Source organism: Lytechinus variegatus, chromosome 4 (genome assembly GCF_018143015.1).
Source record: "Lytechinus variegatus isolate NC3 chromosome 4, Lvar_3.0, whole genome shotgun sequence".
Classification (NCBI taxonomy): Eukaryota; Metazoa; Echinodermata; class Echinoidea; order Temnopleuroida; family Toxopneustidae; genus Lytechinus; species Lytechinus variegatus.
Window position 1 is genome coordinate 30907676 of NC_054743.1, and position 20226 is coordinate 30927901.

At 35.5% G+C, this 20226-nt stretch overlaps 1 protein-coding gene and 1 long non-coding RNA gene across 2 annotated transcripts; one reads left to right on the forward strand and one right to left on the reverse strand.

The window, feature by feature from the left end:
- Window positions 1-1879: 1879 nt before the first annotated feature.
- On the forward strand, window positions 1880-11516 carry LOC121413824 (hyaluronidase-like). Its single transcript, XM_041606788.1, has 3 exons — window positions 1880-2417; window positions 9631-10218; window positions 10681-11516. Exons 1-3 carry the CDS (start codon window positions 1971-1973, stop codon window positions 11029-11031), a joined length of 1386 nt encoding a protein of 461 aa, XP_041462722.1. The 5' UTR covers window positions 1880-1970; the 3' UTR covers window positions 11032-11516.
- A 4249-nt stretch (window positions 11517-15765) lies between these two features.
- LOC121413825 lies at window positions 15766-18330 on the reverse strand. The gene is made up of 2 exons (XR_005969779.1): window positions 17587-18330; window positions 15766-16837 (listed from the first exon to the last, which is right to left on the reverse strand). It is a non-coding gene; the product is annotated as an uncharacterized LOC121413825 (long non-coding RNA).
- Window positions 18331-20226: the final 1896 nt, after the last annotated feature.

Sequence of the window (20226 nt, forward strand, 5' to 3'; positions counted from 1 at the left end):
AGAGAAGGAGAGAGAGAGAGAATTTGAGAGACAGATAGATAGAGGTTAGATAGATAAAGAATGAGAGAGACAGAGAAGATAGACAAATTAACAGATAGATAGATAGATAGATAGATAGAGAGAAATAGAGAAAGACAGACAGATGGATAGATAGAGATAGATAGATGAGAGATAGATAGATGAGAGATAGATAGATGTTAGATAGATAAAGAGGGAGAGAGACAAAGAATATTAACAAATTAACAGATAGATAAGTTTAAAAAATAGATATATATATATAGATAGAGAGAATAAGAGAAAGACAGACAGATGGATAGATAGATAGAGAGAGAGAGAGAGAGAGAGATTAAATAGATAATTAAAGAATGAGAGAAACAGAGAAGATTATTAACAAATTAACAGATAGATAGATACTCTAGTTTAAAAATAGATAAATAGATAGAGAGAAATAGAGAAAGACAGACAGATGGATAAATAGAAGGATAGATAGAAGGATACAGAGATAGATAGAGAATTTAAGAGATAGATAGATGTCAGATAGATCAAGAATGAGAGAGAAGAGCGACAAATTAACAGATAGATACTGTAGTTACATAGGTAGGTAGAGAGAGAGAAATAGAGAAAGACAGACAGATGGATGGATAGATAGAGAGAGATAGAGAATTTGAGATAGATAGATGTTAGATAAAGAATGAGAGAGACAGAGAAGATTATTAGATAGATAGATAGATACTGCAGTTACATAGATAGATAGAGATAGAATTTGAGAGATAGATATATAGACAGATAGAGAGAAAGACAGACATCAGCAAATCGGCAAGGCAAATGATCAAGGCAAACATTCGTATTGAACCTGGAAAGTATAAGCTCAGCTGCATTTCTGCGGATAACTTCGGTGCGGACTTTGGATCGCGCGCCCAGCTGATAATGTAAACAAACGTAAACGTAGACTCTTCACTAGTCGCTTTTTGGCTACTTTTCCGGAAAATGCCTTCGCCAGGGTGTAAAACGGAAACGCGCGGGCCCCCGAACTGACTGGTACCCAGTCAGATCTAGCGCCCTCAAACAACACACTTTGTTTACGGTTTAAAAGAAAAGATTTAATCCAAAAAAGTACTCCATCACAAATACCGTAATTATGCAATTTGGTCAGCAGTAAATAATGATCAACTTTGTCAAAAGCTTTCGCCCAATCCAAGAAAATCTGGGTGGATTAGGACGATCTAAAAGTTTTGCCCAATCCAAAAACAGCCTGGGTATTACAAGAACGTTTGGGTAAGAACCCATGCTGTGAGTCAGGTATGATACCATATTTTACGGAGTGTTTGATTAGTCTATTTACAATGATATGCTCTAACATTTTACAAGGTACAGAGCATTAAATCGGGCGATAATTTGATATTACATCACGTTTGCAAGATTTATATAACGGAACAACAAAAGCCTGATTCCAACATTGGGGAACTTTCCCTGATTTAAGGCTAATATTAAATATACGTGTAAGAATTGATACAATTGAAACATCACCAAATTTTAAAAAGTTAGGCAATATCCCATCAGGCCCTGGTGGCTTGCTACTCTTTAGACGAATAATTTCTTGCATTACTTCCTTACTCCTTACTATAGTAACTTCAATTTTAGATAATGAATCAATGTGCGAGTGACACCGTTATCTGTTTATACAGATTAGCAGAAATATCGTAATCTGTATACAGATTATATTAATAGTAAAAATATATGTGTTTTTTTTCGTGGCACTAATGGTCTTTCGTACAAACCTTCCCCACCATTAGCGAAGTTAAGTATTAAGCTCGCGCTCCACTACACTTCACTGCACTGGCCGCGCCGGCGCCGGGTACCGTTAATACGCCACGTGACGTACGTACGCCACTATTGGGCGTGGTCTGTATACATGGAGTTTGTTGACGTATAGCCATCATCTCTGGCTACATGTAACTGTTTGTTTCTTCATGAATTTGATACATTTTCAAAATCATTGTATTTCTATCCTGACTATATTGTGTTGTTGGTCTTTACAGACGCTTGCTCATTCGAAATTCGATCGCGATTGGTTGAAAAACCTTCACTCCACGTCGCAGGATGCGGGAAAACAACCTCGAGCGGCGATCATCCCTCGTCATGCGCCGAAACATCCCGGTGGTAAAGTCATAAATAGCGGCACAATTTTCCGGGCGATTTGGAATCTGCACAACCCTTGCGGAGACCATTTCGGTATAGAATTGCCATTGTCGGATTACGGGATTGAATTTAACAGTAATCACCGAGAGTTTGGAAATGTGATCAATTTGTTCCATAGAAATCAGATAGGACTGTTTCCACGTTACGAATATGATCCTGGGCCTAGCAATGAAACACAACTACCGGTACTAGTTCCAGTTAATGGAGGAATACCACAGGTCAGTGTTAACTGTTGTACTGTATGTAGGACCTACTCTCTTTTTAACTTTCAAAGTTAGGGAATTAATTAATATTCAATGCTCTGATATTGTTCACCAACATTTTTTTCTCATAAATATGTACAGCAAAAACTACTACATGTAGTTAGAATTTATTAATTGTCTAACTTGTTACTGGGGGTAGCCAGGCGGCTTCTACATGTAGTTCTAGAGCTAGAGAGTATGGAGAAACAGATGCATGTGTGCGGGTGGAGCCCATGAGGACTTGTTTTGATCATACCTCTCAGATTTGACTTTAAATTTGTGATTTTCTTATCGGATTGGAGCATCTTCTGTGTTGAATTCCTCCGTTCACCGGAGAACTGCAGGTCATTAGTTGCAGTACAGCATGGTAAAATAACTAGCTAAAATTAGTCACTGTTTGCAGCAGCTTGATCAACAATTTTTTTTTTTTCAATTCAATTCGTTTATTTTCAATTCCAATACAGATAAATGCATGTAAGCACAACAGATTATAAAAAAAACAAGGCGCTGTCTTGAGAAATGTAAATCAAAAATAAATTGAAGAGTAACAGGATGAAAGTCAGGAAACTGATACGAAACATTGCCAATGACACCGAGGAGGATAAGTCTGGTTCTTGCAACATGAAAAGCTTGAGAGCACTTTAATGGCATCCTCTGGAAAATGTTTCAGAAGATTATTCCTGAGATGGGTATAGAAGCGGACAGAAGTCCAATACTTTGGACTTAATGCTTGCTAACACTGACACCATAGTTACTGCACTACTGCACTGCAGTATCTTCCACCATTAGGACTTAGTGATCATGTATGCTTATTTGCCCAATTGAATGTAGATAATGACCTGAAAATGTTGGAAACAAAAGAAACTTGTATGATATTTCAGAAAGGAGACTATGAATCTATGAAACTTATTCTTGAATCTATCAATTGGGAGGATGAACTTGAATTACTTGATTGTGATCGAGCATGGAATTTGCTGCGAGAAAAAATGGAAGTTCTTGTCAAAAAGTATGTTCCAATGAGACAATGTAGAAAAGACAAAAGACGGAACATCTATATTACTAAACCAATCCAGAAACTTTCTAAGAAAAAAGCATGAACCTGGAAACACTATACCAAAAGTGATAAATAGAAATGAAGACGAGAGACAAGCAGACTTAAATTCTTATAAAAAGGCAAGGAATGAGCTAAGAAAGGCAAGAACAGCCGTAACTTTGAAGATGACCTAGTGGAAAGTATCAACTTTAATCCTAAAGCTTTTTGGAGGTACACAAATAGCAATATTAAAGGTAGAAGTCAGATAGGAAGTCTTAGAAGAGATGAAAGATCTCTAGTAGAAACTGTTAAGGAAGAGGCAGATGTCCTCAACAAATACTTTTGTGATGTATTTTCTGTTGAAGACTTACAAAACTTTCCAGATTATGTGACTGGAGTAGATGCTGATAACCTTGTATGGAAAAGTTAGGATTTGAATCATCAGATGTGACAAAAATTATCAAAACCTTGAATGTTAATAAATCAGCTGGCCCAGATGGGATCCATCCTAAAGTGCTGAAGGAGTTGGGTGAAGCTATTGCAGAACCACTATCAATCATATTCAACAAGTCAAATGCATGAAGGTAAAATTCCAGCCGACTGGAAAAAGGGAAATGTACAGTAATTCCTCTTCCCAAGAAAGGAAATAGAACACAGATTTCTAACTATAGACCAGTGAGTCTTACATTTTACATCGATAGCAGGAAATCTAATGGAAAAGATTGTGAGGAATGCTGTAGTGGATCATTTGCAAAATAATCAATTTTTGTATTATAACCAACATGGATTCATCCCAGGATGGTCATGTTCCACACAGCCTTTGTGTGCTTGAAGAATGGATACAAATGCTTGATGATCGAAGGGAAGCCAATCGATGTTTTGTACTTAGATTTTCGCTAAGCATTTGACAGTGTTCCCCAAGAAAGGCTTCTACGTAAATTATCTTATTCTTATCTGGATGCGAGAATTTCTGACAGGAAAAGTTTAGCGTGTACATGTGAATAGGGAACTATCTCCATGGTCTCCAGTATCAAGCGGAATACCGCAAGGGAGCATTCTCGGACCTGTTCTCTTCCTAGTCTTTATCAATGACCTATCATCTGCTGTCAACAAGAGTAATGTTGCTTTATTTGCTGACGACACCAAACTTTACAATATAGTGAGTGACCTATCAGAGATCAAAGATCTGCAAGAGGACCTGGACAGACTACAATTATGGTCAGAGAAATGGCAGTTACCGTTCAATAGCAGTAAATGTAAAGTTCTACACATCGGAAGGAATAATCCAGAAGCAAAGTTTTATATGCTGGAACAAGAAGTGAAGTCAGTAGCAGCTGAAAAGGATCTTGGGGTAACAGTCAACAATTGAAATTTCATCAGCATGTGTCTCTAGCTGTTAATAAGGCATATCATCTGCTCGGAATTATAAAGAGAACTTTCACTCAAGTAAACAAATCTACCTTGCTAATTCTCTTCAAGACATTAATTAGGCCACATCTGGAATGGGAGCGTCATCTGGAACTCTAGATTTACAGAACATGCCAAGAAGGTTTAGAGAGTACAGAGGCGAGCAACAAAACTAGTGAAGGATTTGAGAAACTTACCATATAAATGGAGACTCAGGGAACTTAACATGTACTCACTGTCTCAAGGAGGAGAGGAGATATATGATAATGGTCCACTAGATTATGCATGGCTTGGACTTGCCTATATATACACATGTATAAATGCGAGCGAGCGAAGTGAGCAAAAATTTTGACATTTTTATTGCAGAAATCCAATTTTGTGATAAATTTTGGCATAATGTTAAAGAGATATAATATTTCATGATCATGACTTCTCTCTTTCCTTTTCTCTCTCTTTTTGTGTGCCACGGTGAACAGGATTATTGTGCCCATCAGGGCGAAGCTCTACAGTATGTATCAAAAAAAGTTTACAGTTTACTCTTTGAAAAAGCCCTGGGAATTAAACAAATACATGTATACAACATGCAGGGTGAGTTACATACATTATTTCACATAATCTTTGGTTTGGGTCTCATCTATCCAATGAAAATAAAAGTTTTGACAGATTGATACACTTTAGTGAGCACTGTCCATTTTTGTAAAGCTCGCAGAAATCTGTTTACACAGAAATGCTCGTTTGTAAATGTACGCTGTGTCAAGGGGAAAGGGCGAAATAAAACTTACCCTGCGAAACATTTCTGATACATTTCCCTTGCACTTTTAGTCAATTAAAATAAAACGAATACATTCAAGCATTTTCTAACAATTTGCCACCCAAATTGAAATTTCAACACTTGGTATTAAACACAAACTTTACCCTTTTTGTGCCAGCTGGATCTGAGGACATAACTGAATCTGAACAATAGTTTATACCAGACATCTCTAGCATTTTTTCACTAAGTTTTTATCATTTAAACTTGTGGGTTTACATTTCAGTTTTCATTTAATACTTGTTTCTCCACACTTTTCCCAAGCTTGACAATGATTAACAAAATGAAAATCAAGCCTATTAAGCCATTTTATGTAAATCACATCCCAGTGTAAAGTAAATATCGTCACAATAGCTTCGGTGTATGGGGTAGTGGGGTGGGGCGCAATGCACTCCTTAAAGTGGTTTGGGCAAGGAAACAAGCTTAAAAAGGTAAAAGATATCTTCAAATCAATTTTACTAGCTAAATTCCATGTGTTCAGTCCATGATTAAGGTCTACATGTATGTGCTTTAATTCGCATATCTATTTCAAAGTTCTGCGCAAATCATTTTTCACTAACTTCAAAAGTAAGTGATGCTCACTCAAACAGAAGTATATTTCGACAGTTATACCGTCATTTGCTTAAATGGATCTGTACCAATGTTAAAATTTGGAAAAATCTTCAGGATATTAAAAATGTATGATTTTACAGGATTTTTTCTTAGTGTAAACATTGTTTTGATACCCACTCTATGCTTGAGGGGGCCCAGCATGGCGCTTGTGGCAAGAAGTTGCTTACTATAAGTCCTGAGCGAGCGAGATAAAAAATGCAACCTTTTCATGAGAATTTAAAAACATGAAGATAGATTTTGATGTGATATTAATAAAAATATAATACACCTTTCCTTTGATTTTTGTCTCGCCCACCGGAGGTGAAGGCGAGACTTAGAGATCCAAATGTCCGTCCGTCGTCTGTCATCCGTTACAAATCTAATGACACATAACTCCACAACCGTACGTCACTTTTCAACCAAACTTGGATGGTAGATGGACTTGGGGGACGTGCATGTTATGCTGCAGTCGGAGGTCAAATGGTAAGGTCAAAGCTCAATGTTAAAGTTTACATGCAAGACTCTCTTATGACACCTAACTCCGCAACCATACATGTAAGTTGCTTTTCAACCAAACTTGGATGGTAGATTGACTTGGGGACCTGCATATTATGCTGCAGTCGGAGGTCACATGATAAGGTCTGTCATTATTAGGTCAACGTTAAAGTTTACATGCAAGACCCTCTTATATATGCCACCTAACTCCACAACCTTAAGTCACTTTTCAACCAAACTTGGATGGTATGTACTTATAGGCAACTTGCTTGTTTTTCTGGAGTGAAAGGTCACATGGTAAGGTCAAAGGTCATTTTCAGGACAACGTTAACGTTTACATGCAAGACTCTCTTATGACACCTAACTCTGCTACCATACATGTAAGTCACTTTTCAACCAAACTTGGATGGTAGATGGACTTGGGGACCTGCATATTATGCTGCAGTCGGAGGTCACATGATAAGGTCTGTCATTATTACGTCAACGTTAAAGTTTACATGCAAGACCCTCTTATATGTATGCCACCTAACTCCGCAACCTTAAGTCACTTTTCAACCAAACTTGGATGGTATGTACTTATAGGCAACTAGCTTGTTTTTCTGGAGTGAAAGGTCACATGGTAAGGTCAAAGGTCATTTTCAGGTCAACATTAACGTTTACATGCAAGACTCTCTTATGACACCTAACTCTGCTACCATACATGTAAGTCACTTTTCAACCAAACTTGGATGGTAGATGGACTTGGGGACCTGCATATTATGCTGCAGTCGGAGGTCACATGATAAGGTCAAAGGTCATTTTCAGGTCAATGTTATAGTTTACATGCAAGACTCTCTTATGAAATCTAACTCCTCAACCGTAAGTCACTTTTCAACTGGACTTAGATGGTATGTACTTAAAGGCAACTTGCATGTTTTTCTGCAGTGAAAGGTCAGGTCACACGGTAAGGTCAAAGGTCATTTTCAGGTCAACGTTAACGTTTACATGCAAGACTCTTATGACACTTAACTCCGCTACCGTAAGTCACTTTTCAACCAAACTTGGATGGTAGATTGACTGCATGTTATGCTGCAGTCGGAGGTAAAATTGTAAGGTCAAAGGTCAATTTCAGGTCAATGTTAAAGTTTACATGCAAGACTTTCTTATGACACCTAACTCCGCAACCGTACATGTAAGTTGCTTTTCAACCAAACTTGGATGGTAGATTGACTTGGGGACCTGCATATTATGCTGCAGTCGGAGGTCACATGATAAGGTCTGTCATTATTAGGTCAACGTTAAAGTTTACATGCAAGACCCTCTTATATGTATGCCACCTAACTCCGCAACCTTAAGTCACGTTTCAACCAAACTTGGATGGTATGTACTTAGGCAACTTGCTTGTTTTTCTGGAGTGAAAGGTCACATGGTAAGGTCAAAGGTCATTTTCAGGTCAACGTTAACGTTTACATGCAAGACTCTCATGACACCTAACTCCGCTACCGTAAGTCACTTTTCAACCAAACTTGGATGGTAGATGACTTGGGGTACCTGCATCTTGGGCTGCAGTCGGAGGTCACATGGTAAGATCAAAGGTCATTTTCAAGTCAGTGTTAAATTTTACATGCAAAACTTTCGTATGACACCTGACTCCGCAACCGGAAGTTACTTTCCAACAAAATTTGGATGGTAGACGAACTTGGGGGACGTGCATCATGTGCTGCAGTCGGAGGTCACATGGTAAGATCAAAGGTCATCATATTAAGTGTAACGTGCAAGGCAATTATGACAATCGTTATTCCATCCCAGTTATTTCACAATGAAGTTTTGATACAATTTTGTGTGCCCTCGCAAATCATGATATTTCTGATTATTCTCATAAGTGGGCGAAACACAAAATTGCTTTTGCCTTGTTTGTTCAGTATAACAAGCCAAACAATTTGATGTGTCACTCGACAGAATCGGGGTAATTTAAAAAATTGACACCATTCTGACCACTAACATGGTCAAGATGACCATTCTAATCTACTTCGCCAATTTGTCGAAGTAGATTGCATATGCTGCCTGACTAATATGTACAAAGATAACCTATATTATTTTAATATAAAGTCTAAATCTTCAATGAAATTATTTTTGTTTTACATGTGCATTACAAAGGTCAAAATTTTTGCTCGCTCAGTTCGCTCGTTCTCACCTTATACATTTTGCCCTGTGTGCCTTATCTGCTGCCTATGCATTGTTGGCGCATTGTTCCATGTATCGAAAGCTTGAAATGCCTTGGCCTTGAGGTTTTCAGGCCTTGGCCTTGGCTTCGGTCTTGGGTATTGAAGCCTTGGCTTTGGGTATTAAAGTCTTGGCCTTGGCCTTGGGGGTTTATGCCTTGACTACACCACTGGTCTCGCCTTCACCTCCAGTGGGCGAGACAAAAAGCATATACAGTATGTGAGATAGTGTATTGAAATTGCTTTAAAAAATACCCAACATTTGATGGAATACTTTGTGTGTTGTATTTTTTCAACAATCACATACATATTTTCTTTCAGAGCCATTTGGCACATATTTTTTATTGAAGGCCTACAGGTATACATGTACATGTACACAATCATGTATACATGTACACTTGTGGTTATTTTGGGGGATATTACATACATATATTCAAACTCATTTTGAGATCATTACCACAACTGGCATCTCTCTTTACACTGTAAGCCTCAAATACCGGATAAGTGATAACCACCAATACAAGAAGACAGGTGAAATGTTGGCCTATTGAAATCTAAATGTTTTCTTTTTAATACTGATGTATGTATCTTTTAATTGTGAACATCCTAATCCATATGAGTATGTCTCTTTAAATATTCTTTCTAACTTCCCAGCTAGCAAACATAACCCAACATCTCGAGAAGGCTGCAGAGGACATTATGAGTACCATTCCAGATCCAAAGTATAATGGTGTCGCCGTCATTGACTGGGAAGCTTGGCATCCCCAATGGAAAGAGAACTTTGACATGATGCGCATCTATCAGGAAAAGTCGATCGCGCATGTGAAAGAGCTGCATCCTGAATGGGACACTGCCATGGTTGAGTCCGTTGCTATGCTAGAGTGGGAAGAAGGTGCCAAGCTTTTCATGGAAAGCACTCTGGAGTTGGCAAAGACACTGCGACCAAACACCACCTGGGGTTTCTATATATACCCGCTCTGTCTAATCCATGGAGATACAGCCAATATGAGTTGCACAGCTGCATCAATGACGAATAACAACGACATCATGTGGCTTTTCAACGGGAGAACCGCACTTTATCCATCAATTTATCTCAGACCTTTCCATTTCTATCAGAAGTTGTATGTTAGAAGTAAGTTGCAGGAAGCTTTGAGGGTCAGGCAGAGGTCCGATGATCCTCAAGGAGTTATCATGAGCTACACAAGATTCAACTACTCTCACACAGGTCTCTTCTATAGTCTGGTAGGAACAGTTGATTTATTTAAAAAAAAATGAAATTCCAATTTCACAATTATAGTGTTAACATTTAAAGAATCATTAATGTCACTTGCAAGCAGACTAGTGATATTTTCATGAACTCATTTCAATGATTTTAAATGCATATGTATCACTTTATTCATGCAGTAGGATTCAGGTAATAAAAAAAATTATAGAATAATGTCATTGACACAATAATGATGATGATGAATGACAGTTATAATGATAATAGAGAATATAATTTAAAATGGTAATTTTAAGTTAAGTTGTAAACAAGGAAAAGAAGAATGAGAAAAAGAAAAGAATTATCAATACCTGTAGTACTGGTATGTACAATAAAATCAAGTAATATGTTTTGGGATTTAATGTTAACCCCCAAAGTAGCTGATATATGAATTTCATGAGTTGAATTGACAAATCATAATATCACCCACAATTCACTTTCAGGAAGATTTGAACAACACCATCCTGCAGTCGGCCGAGTTTGGCACTAATGGCGTCATACTCTGGGGTAACGCTTCGGATGTCTCGACTGCACAGGAGTGTACACAGCTGCGGAGCTACATCATCAATGCCTTGGGTCCTACGGTGATGATGTCACGGAATGGGGCGGAGTCTTGCAGCAAGAGGATATGCAGTGGAAACGGAAGATGTGTCGGGGACATACTAACATGTAGGAGTGCTGGTAGACCAAGGGACCTGATGAAAGCGGGTGTAGATCAAGATCATGGAGAGAATACCTGCTCTTGTAGGTGTTTCAGGGGTTGGAAAGGTTATACTTGCAGTGTACGTATGTAAAAACTATTTGACGTGATAGGCAGGTATTTATTTCCTTCAGGCTTTAGCAAGTAATTCACTGACACTGTGTTGCACTAAAATAAACCTGGTAGGTCTTCCATAAAGCTGTCCCTAAATTACGAGCATCTTCACAAAACGACCGGTGATCCATTCTGAGTTGCTAAATTATAATCAGTGAAAATGTGGTGGATATCGTTTACCACAAAAAGGCACTTGTATAGTTGCTCTGACTTATTATGAACAGCTTTATGAAATACCCACGTGGTGTTGAGATTGGATTCAACTCCCTTAAAATAGCCCGGGCAATTTTGAAATTGCATAGCCAGGGGGGGGGAAGGGCCTATTAGGCCCCCCCCCTCAGATCTTGGCCGTTTATTGACCGATTGCGACCAAATTTGGTGTGTGGGTGTGTCATTATGTATTTTACAAGAATGCGTTGTCAAATTTGTGATATTATCTTTTTTTTATTTATCTAATTAATTATGCAAATATTCAAATTTTTCAAGGAATTTTCATTTTTTTGTAGTTTTCCCCTCATTTTTTGAGAAAATGCAATGGAATCAAGCATGTTAGTAGCCAGTCATGTAATCTAAAAGACAGCTCACTCAACTGTATTGAAATTGTATAATTATTAGATTATAATAGTAATTAATTATGCGCATATGCTAAATTTTTCTCGATAATATTCGTTTCCTTCTGTCTTTCCAAATTCTTATGTATTTCTTTGTTTTGAAATCTCTATTTTTTATTGTTTTTTTAAATCTAGAATAGTTGGTGATAGCCCAAAAGAAAGTTATGTGAGGAAAAACAGAAAAAAAAACATTCATCTGACAACACTTCTTGTAAAACCCATACATTGTACACACAAAAGTCAATGGAAATTGCCATTTTCGGTGACATTGGTCACGAATATGTGCTATATCTCCGCAAGTGTACCCCCGATTTTCGCAAACAGGGTCTCAAAATCTGCTGGAGATGTGAAAGAAAAAGTCATGAAATTTCAGCGTATTATTTTTTTGCATTTAGAAATTATCACGAAAAATGTCGGAGGGGGGCCTTTTAGGCCCCCCCCCCCCGGCTATATAGGGTTAAGCTCATGCAGCTACAGGTAGTTACAACAGAGAAAGAAGATTTTAAGCAGGGATAATCTCTGCTGATTTGCCACTCCATGGCCCCTCTCATTCCGGGCATTTATTTAGTCCGCTCTTGCCCATCTGTTCCCAAGATCCCAACTCCTGCTTCCCCAGAAATATCTCCAGACTCCTCAGTGGGGAAACTGATATTGCAGGATCACATTGAAGATGACGATGATGTACAGGATGTGTCCATAAATGTAATGAGGCCAAAAAATCAAGGCCCACACCTTGAAATTGAGATGAGGAGAAACACTTTTCTTATTGATTTATAATATTTGTCAGTGCAGAGATATAAATTTACTATGGAGAGTGTACTAAATGCTGGTTATTATTCCAAAGACTAACAGTATATGAACCAGTGTTGCTTTTCATATGGAATTGTATTATGAAACATACTGTACATGTACATTTATTCCAATTGCCGAGGACAGCAATTTAGGGAAAAGGGGCAATATCAATAATGATTATCAAGCATTGGTCAAATGTTCATGTTTTAATGAGCCAATACTTAATGAATTTCTCAAATTTTATTGGTGTATAGATGAGCTTACAAATTATTGAATTACTGAAGGAAATGAATACAGGAATATGTATTAATGAAAGGGTGTAATGAATATAAGAATTTTTATGCTTATTGATTGTGAAGCTTAAACCAAAGTAATACAAAACAACAGTATTTTTCATCGAGTGGGCAATAGGTTATTTACTAGGCACAAAGTGTATATTATATATTTACTATGCACAAAGAATATTATTCATATTTACTATGCACAAATATATTGATAGATTCATATTTATACTTTTTATGAAAAGGTACTTTTATAAATGTGTATGGTATTCTAATATAACATTGCAGCACATATCTTGTCTTTTGAAGTGAAAGGTGAACACCAGGTTATACAGTAATGAATAGATATTAAATGGTTCTGTACACATGTAATAATGCTTACAATGGCTATATTTGTTTCTGGCAATAGTGGTGTTCAATTTTAGAGAAGCTTGGTAAACAGAAACTTTTACCATGGTATCATTATATTGCAAAGTTACAAAATTGTAACAGGGTAAAAAAAAAAGCGAACAGGGTAAAAATGGTCAAAAATTTTATTTTTTGATATGTTATAGCTATTACCATTCTCTAAATAATGAAAAAGTTCTAAGTCTGGATTACCTTTATTTTTCCCTAAAATAACTAATTAACAGCTAATTATTACATAGACGTCAATGTAAATGTGAATTTTGAAATGTGTTTTCCTCAAATTGGACCTGCTGCACATAAAATGGTGTCAAAAGTTAATGCAATAATGGATCACCCTAGTATTTTGCAGTTATAATCTTGAAACATCAATAATTAAATCTGTACCAAAAATCGAATAATTATCTATTATTGTATGCGTATTAATTATACTAATTAATTAACAGTATTTAATTTCACATTTTTGCCCCCAAAATACCTGTTACTGTATTTATATACTTGGCAAAATTACAACATCATGGGTAGAAATGTTTGTTGCAATGATACACAACATTTGTACTAAAAATTAAGATTACAAATTAGATAATTAACCAAATCTCTCCGATTTACTAATTGATTAGGTTGCAGATCAGAGCTGACATACACATGTATTCCATTGCTGCATATTTTCAAAATTGTCAAATTTTTATGACATTTAGTTGTTCCCTGCTTTAAAACACCCAGAAATGTGAGGATAACAGTCATATTACATATTATAGTAAGTTGTTAATTAGGTTTAATTAAATATTTTATCATTTACCGCATCCACCGGCTCCGCCACCCCTGTTACTTCAAACTTAATGTGCTATAGTTTTTGTTCCTGATATTGTATTGATCTAATTCATAGTAATATATTTAGCCTATAGTTCTAGCTTCAAAATGAGATATTACTCAATAAATTTGGTCAAGATGCTGCGATGTAGCAACAATTTATCCATGGCACCGTGTGGAAAATTGTTCATACGCCACCCTTTTTGCATACCCAACTTATGAAATGCGACCATGTGGAAACAAGTTTATAATTTATGAATGTGTTTGGGGTAATGATAAGTCCCCACTCTCTGTGATATTGAAAACAGAAAAAAGCATGATTTTGGAAGAACACAGAAGTTGGTACGATTTCAATGTCAAATTTTTTTAAAGATACAGCGAACACATTCAGTGACTTCCAATTAATTGAAAGATTTTCATGTAACAGTTGTATGTACAACTACATGTATGCAAATGAGACATTTGATGAAGTCACAGTTTGCAGTTTGTTTGATTTTTCTTTTTTATCCATATCACATATTATTTGAGGGTGTACTTTCTGTTTATTTTTTTACCTAAATACGAAAACAAACAACTGAAGTATAACTTGTGCAATATCTGTTTGCAATTTTGTACTTTGAAGTCATAGGAGTTGTGTGCTTATTATTACATGTAATTCAGTCTTTCAATATTTTTAGCATTTGCACAGGATTTTTCAAGTGATATGTTTGCAAGTCTGATGCCACAGATTATTTATTTTTCATTAATATTAAGTTGGGCGTAGTTTATTAATTTAAAACCATTATCATTTAAAGCATAATCTATCCAATGGTTGAGGTTAGTATAGGGGAGGGTGGTTTGTATGGGTATTTAGGGGTAGATCTTGGTCATGCATAATGCCCCCTTTTTTCAGGGGGGGGGGTGTATTGTCAGTGTTTAATAATTCACTTTAAATGTGATCTGCTTGTTATTTTCTTCCATTAAAAAAAAATGAATTTGGACTTTACCTAACCTTTGAAAATCTTGTTAATACATATATTTATATGGTTCTCATTTAATAATGGTAAAAATATATTTTTGCATGGACTAATAAAAGAAATTTAAGGAATCTTGAATATATTCATTCATCGCTCACTATGAAGTTTTTCTCTTGTACATGTTGAGTTTCTATCTTAATTTAATAATGCATAGATTCTAGACCATGTTTATACAGACCCATTCTCCAGCGGTGTATTTTCAATGCTGATTCATCCAATTACCAACTTGTCTACTATTACTTTGACTACTCAGTTCATCCAGTATGTACATGGTCTAATTATCATTTTGTCCATTCACTATTTCATCTAATACTCAGTTGGTCTAATAGCCATTTATGGTCTAATTGGACGAAGTGTTAATTGAGCAAAATGAAATAGGTATTAGACTTATGAGACGAGATGGTCATAGATGAACTGGCACTTATACAAAGTGATAATTGGACCAAATGTTTGTTAGACAAAGTGTTGATGGATGGAATGGCATTAGACTAAATGAAGGTGGACGAGTTGGCAATTTACCTCTTCAACAAGTGGTGTGATGTCACAAAGCCACTGGTTTAGTGTAAAATAAAAAACTGAATGGCAGGAAGGTACCCGTATATATATCACCTTGATGGTTTATGCTTTTGGAACTCATAACTTTTTCAGACAGTCTTGTCGGCAGACTTCAATGACATCACACTATTTTCCAGCAAACTTACCATATTGTGAAATATATAAATCAGGTAATTTCTGACAATTTTTTTTTCTTTAAACATGCAAGGTAAAACAATACATTCATAGTATAATTTACGTTGTTGTTCATGTTTCTAACGGTTAGAAACACAGGTTTAATGCATACACCCACCATAAATACCGACAACTACATTGAATATTCATACAAAATGCATTCTAATATAAACAAGCTATTTATGGAATATATGTATTTTACCAATGTATTGCACTGTGGGCAAACACGCACATTTCACAACCTCCATATACCATGATATATCATTCATGTACGTGCACAGGATTCTGGGTAGGGCTATACATGTACAGTTTCAGAAATTATTAAATCACTTTTCTACTACGTTCCCATACGGAATGGTCAAAAATTATTTCCCACGCCGTACATCAGTTTTCTTCAACCCGTCAGTTTCGTATAGTTAAAAATCTTGTGATTACAAAAGGATCAACATTAACAGGATTACTGTATAATGTACAGTAATGATTCAGGCTACATTAATAGCAGTGATTTTTTTCCCCTTAAAATTTGGCACTCCTTATAAACTTTAAATATTTTACAATTTTGAATACTCTTCATATATTTATGTTATAAAAAGAAAACCTATCTATATTCCAATTATTTTTAATGAGTAAGAATGATATTCACCTAATCATTCCACTTCAGTGAGCGGATTCAATTCACTACTTAGTCCGGGTTTATTTTGTAGATTGTAAAATTTCTATAGGATTCTCCTTCACACAAAAATAATTTGGTGGATGTTACACTGCACATTATACAATTAACACAACAGCCCAATGCAACAATGTATTTACAAACAATGGAAAATGTCACACTACCTAGTCTATCCAATATAGTATATTCCAATTCTAGAAAAAAATAATTCAAAATTATATTCATTGTCACTGAAACTGGAAGAATGACATTCGGAAGGATTTCATGACATCATGAAAATCTTTTAAACATGAATCAATTTTTCTATACTTTTTGAAAGAATCATAATGAAGCAAAGCTTTGCTTTATATTTTTAGAAATACAAATTCTTTTATAGGAAAGCCCATAAGTACATGTCTATTACACATAATACATCTATATAAAAGCATTACCAAAGACGTCAGCTTCCACTATAAAATCAGAATGCTTAACCCTAAAAAGACTGGGGGGGGGGCTGATTCAGCCCCCCCTCGACATTTTTCGCGATAAATCAGCCGCGCAAAATTTTTTGACCGCGTCGCTCACTGACTTTTTACTTTCAAGTCTCGCGCAACTTTTGAGACCAAAATTGTGACCCCCGGGTACGCGGTTCGGAAATTATGCAACATTTTGTAAGTGCATGCACACCCAAAATTACTCAAAAACGTGAATTTGTGTACAAATCCAATGCAAATAGTGTTTTTAACCAAAATTCATAAATGTATCATTATTTTTCCTTTTACTGCTTAAAATCAATTAATTTTATCTTTTTTATGGTCAAAATAAAGTCCCCGACAATTTCCATTGAAAAAACAATAATTAAACAAAAAGTCGAAAAACAAAGAAATACATAAGAAATTTAGAAAACAATAGAATACATCAGAAAATAAATGTGATGTTGAAATTTTTTTTTAATGAATTCGATCAGATGCCTATCTAGAGTATGTGATAGCATTTCAGGGGCATTATTTTATTAATTACAGCAAACATGATTTTACGCATAAATTAGCATAATTAATCAAACATGAGATTTTTGCAGAATTTGATGTTATAGTTTTGTAGATAATGCCATGGGTAACGCGTGTGCCATTTTTCGTCGCGATCGCGCAATCGACGGCCGAGATCATAAGGGGGGGGGCTGAATCAGCCCTCCCCCCCAGTCTTCTTAGGCATCGAAATAGCCCAGTCTATTTAGGGTTAAACCTCTTGTGAATATGTTTTGAACAAAATGAAATGTCGAAGTTGGAGTGTCCCTCCACTTACTAATTTATGTAGGAAAATGAGTCTATGAACTGTCTTTTCAAGTATTTTTGCTCCAATTCCTTTCGTTTGAGAAAATTACATTATCTTGATTACTGTTTGTGCTACAGCGTATGTTTATAAATGAAATGGAGAACTTTCAGCTGCAGAAAATTTGCATTTAAGGGCAAATCGGGAATAACAAATGCAACTGCTATTCAGGCAATCAAAAGAGCCATCCAAGGACTTACAGGTTTTTTTCAACTTTAACCTTTGATAACTGGCCATATGATGCATACCATTTTATTTGCTTATGCAGGTGCAAAAATCTTTTAAACTTTGGTGAAAGCATAAATGGTTCATCCAATAAAAAAGTTGATCTTGATGCAAGCAGTATTATTTCAAGCACATTGATGGAAATAAATTGAGTATAACAGGAAATGCATGATATCACCAAATATCGGACAACATGGACTGACTGCATATCTTTGTTTCCTGTAGCTATTTTGTTGCCTTTATAGTTCTGGTTTGTTGTTCTATCTGAAGATAATATGCCCAAAGCATAAGAATTTGGGTGATTCCATGCATGTTCATACAGGACGCTGACAATTTATGGTCTCTAAGCTGAATGCCTGAGCAACAAACCTTTCTTTTTTTGTCAATGATTAACCCTAATTCTCCGGGGGGGGGGGGCATAATGGCCCCCCCCTCAACAATTTTCGCGATATATCTGCTGCGCGAAATTTTTTCACCTCGCAGCTCACTGACTTTTTACATTCAAGTCTCGCGCAAATTTTGAGACCAAAGTTGTGACGCCCGGGTACGCGGTTACGACATTACGCAACATTATGCAAGTGCATGTCAGACCCAAAATTGCTCATAAACGTGATTTCATGTACAAATCCAATGCAAATTGCGTATTTAGCCAAAATTCATAAATGTATCATTATTTCTACTTTTACTGATTAAACTTAATTAATTTTGCCTTGTTTATGATCAGAATTATGTCGAACAATTTCCAGTGAAAAAACAATAAAAAACAAAAAGTAAAAAAACAAAGAAATACATAAGAAATTCATAAAACAATAAAATACATAAGAAATTTATTTCCAAACCAAAGTTTTTTTGAATTACGATTGTTAAGAATGCTACAAAGAAAATTTTTACCCAAAATTAGCATTCTAGGAGCTTTATTTAGTGAATTAGATCAAAAAGTATGATTTATGCATAAATTAGCATAATTAATTCATATAAAATAAAATCTCATTATTTTGGAAAATTTTACCATACAGCCTTGTAGACAAGAATCAAAATACCCCAGGAGATTTAGGGTTAAGTTAATGCAGGTAGTGATGTGAAAAACTGATAACCAACAAAAAATGTTTGAGTACGGGTGAATTAAAGGTGAAAATGTTGTGTATACGACACTCAACATTTTCACCCCTAATTCATCAATGGAAAACATTTTTTTTTTTTTTTACATGACTACCCATTAGTACTTGAATATTACCACAAAACAAATTGAAGTTCCTTTTTTTGTTTGAACAGGAGGTTGAAAATGTGGTGAAAATGGCTGATTTTTCTAGCATGGGATCACCCAGTTTGAAGATATGTAAGCTTTACAGAAAGTTACTAACACCCTTTAATGTCTTGTTTAAGGTTGGAGCAAAAAGACTATCACACAAAAAAGATAAAATATATAAAATGCTAGTAATTAACTAGCATACAGAAGTATACATGAAATTCATTAGCCACCACTTTAAACATGAAATCTCACCATTACCGATCATTTTTGACATGAAATAACCAAAGATTATCATAATGAAAGATTGATACAACTACAATACATGTAGAAATGTACTTTACAATTGTAATGCATTCACTTTTTTTACTACAAAAATAATGAAACACTGCAGTGTTTTGATCAAATATGCTGTACATTTCTAAGAAGCCTCTTGAAAAGGATTTCTTACACAAAAAGCATATGAATACACAAATCAAAGATATTCCAAAAGAAAAAAAAATTATCAAGGCTTTAATGGGCATGACAGAACAGCAATGCTAAAAATGTGGATATATGGACGGTATTAAAATTGATATGACGATGATGGTGATGCTGATGATGATGATGGTGATGAAGATGATAAACAGAATTTGTACAGTGCCATTTTCTATATATATAAAAAAAATTCAAAGGTGCTGTATGCGAAAGAAACTGAAGCAATTCCAGAATTACATACTTTTGAGCTTCACTTATTCCTAACAAATAAAACATGTATATTTGCTGTACATACACATATTTCTTTTTAATTTGCAGGGTAGAGTCCGTCTACTAGGAATTGTTTAACAATGAAGGTTTTTTTTTCTTACATCAACTCCAAAATATCACTTTGAAACCAATACCAAAACATCATATTGCCCATTCTTATTTCTACATTTATTAAAGCAGCACATAAACATATTCTTATACCAATACACTTACTGGACCATTTTTTGCATTCCTATTTCCATTATGATTTAATATAAATTGCGGCCTTTGTTGCGTAGAAATTATATTTCAAATCAAGGCACAAAATGATACAAGTGTAAAAGAGTTGAAAGAAA

Bases quoted from the DNA above. Each gene is read 5' to 3' on its own strand.
- LOC121413824 (XM_041606788.1), top strand. From the start codon at position 1,971: ATGAATTTGATACATTTTCAAAATCATTGTATTTCTATCCTGACTATA. The intron at 2,418-9,630 runs GTCAGTGTTAAC...CTAACTTCCCAG, and splicing joins TTAATGGAGGAATACCACAG to CTAGCAAACATAACCCAACA. The intron at 10,219-10,680 runs GTAGGAACAGTT...ATTCACTTTCAG, and splicing joins CAGGTCTCTTCTATAGTCTG to GAAGATTTGAACAACACCAT.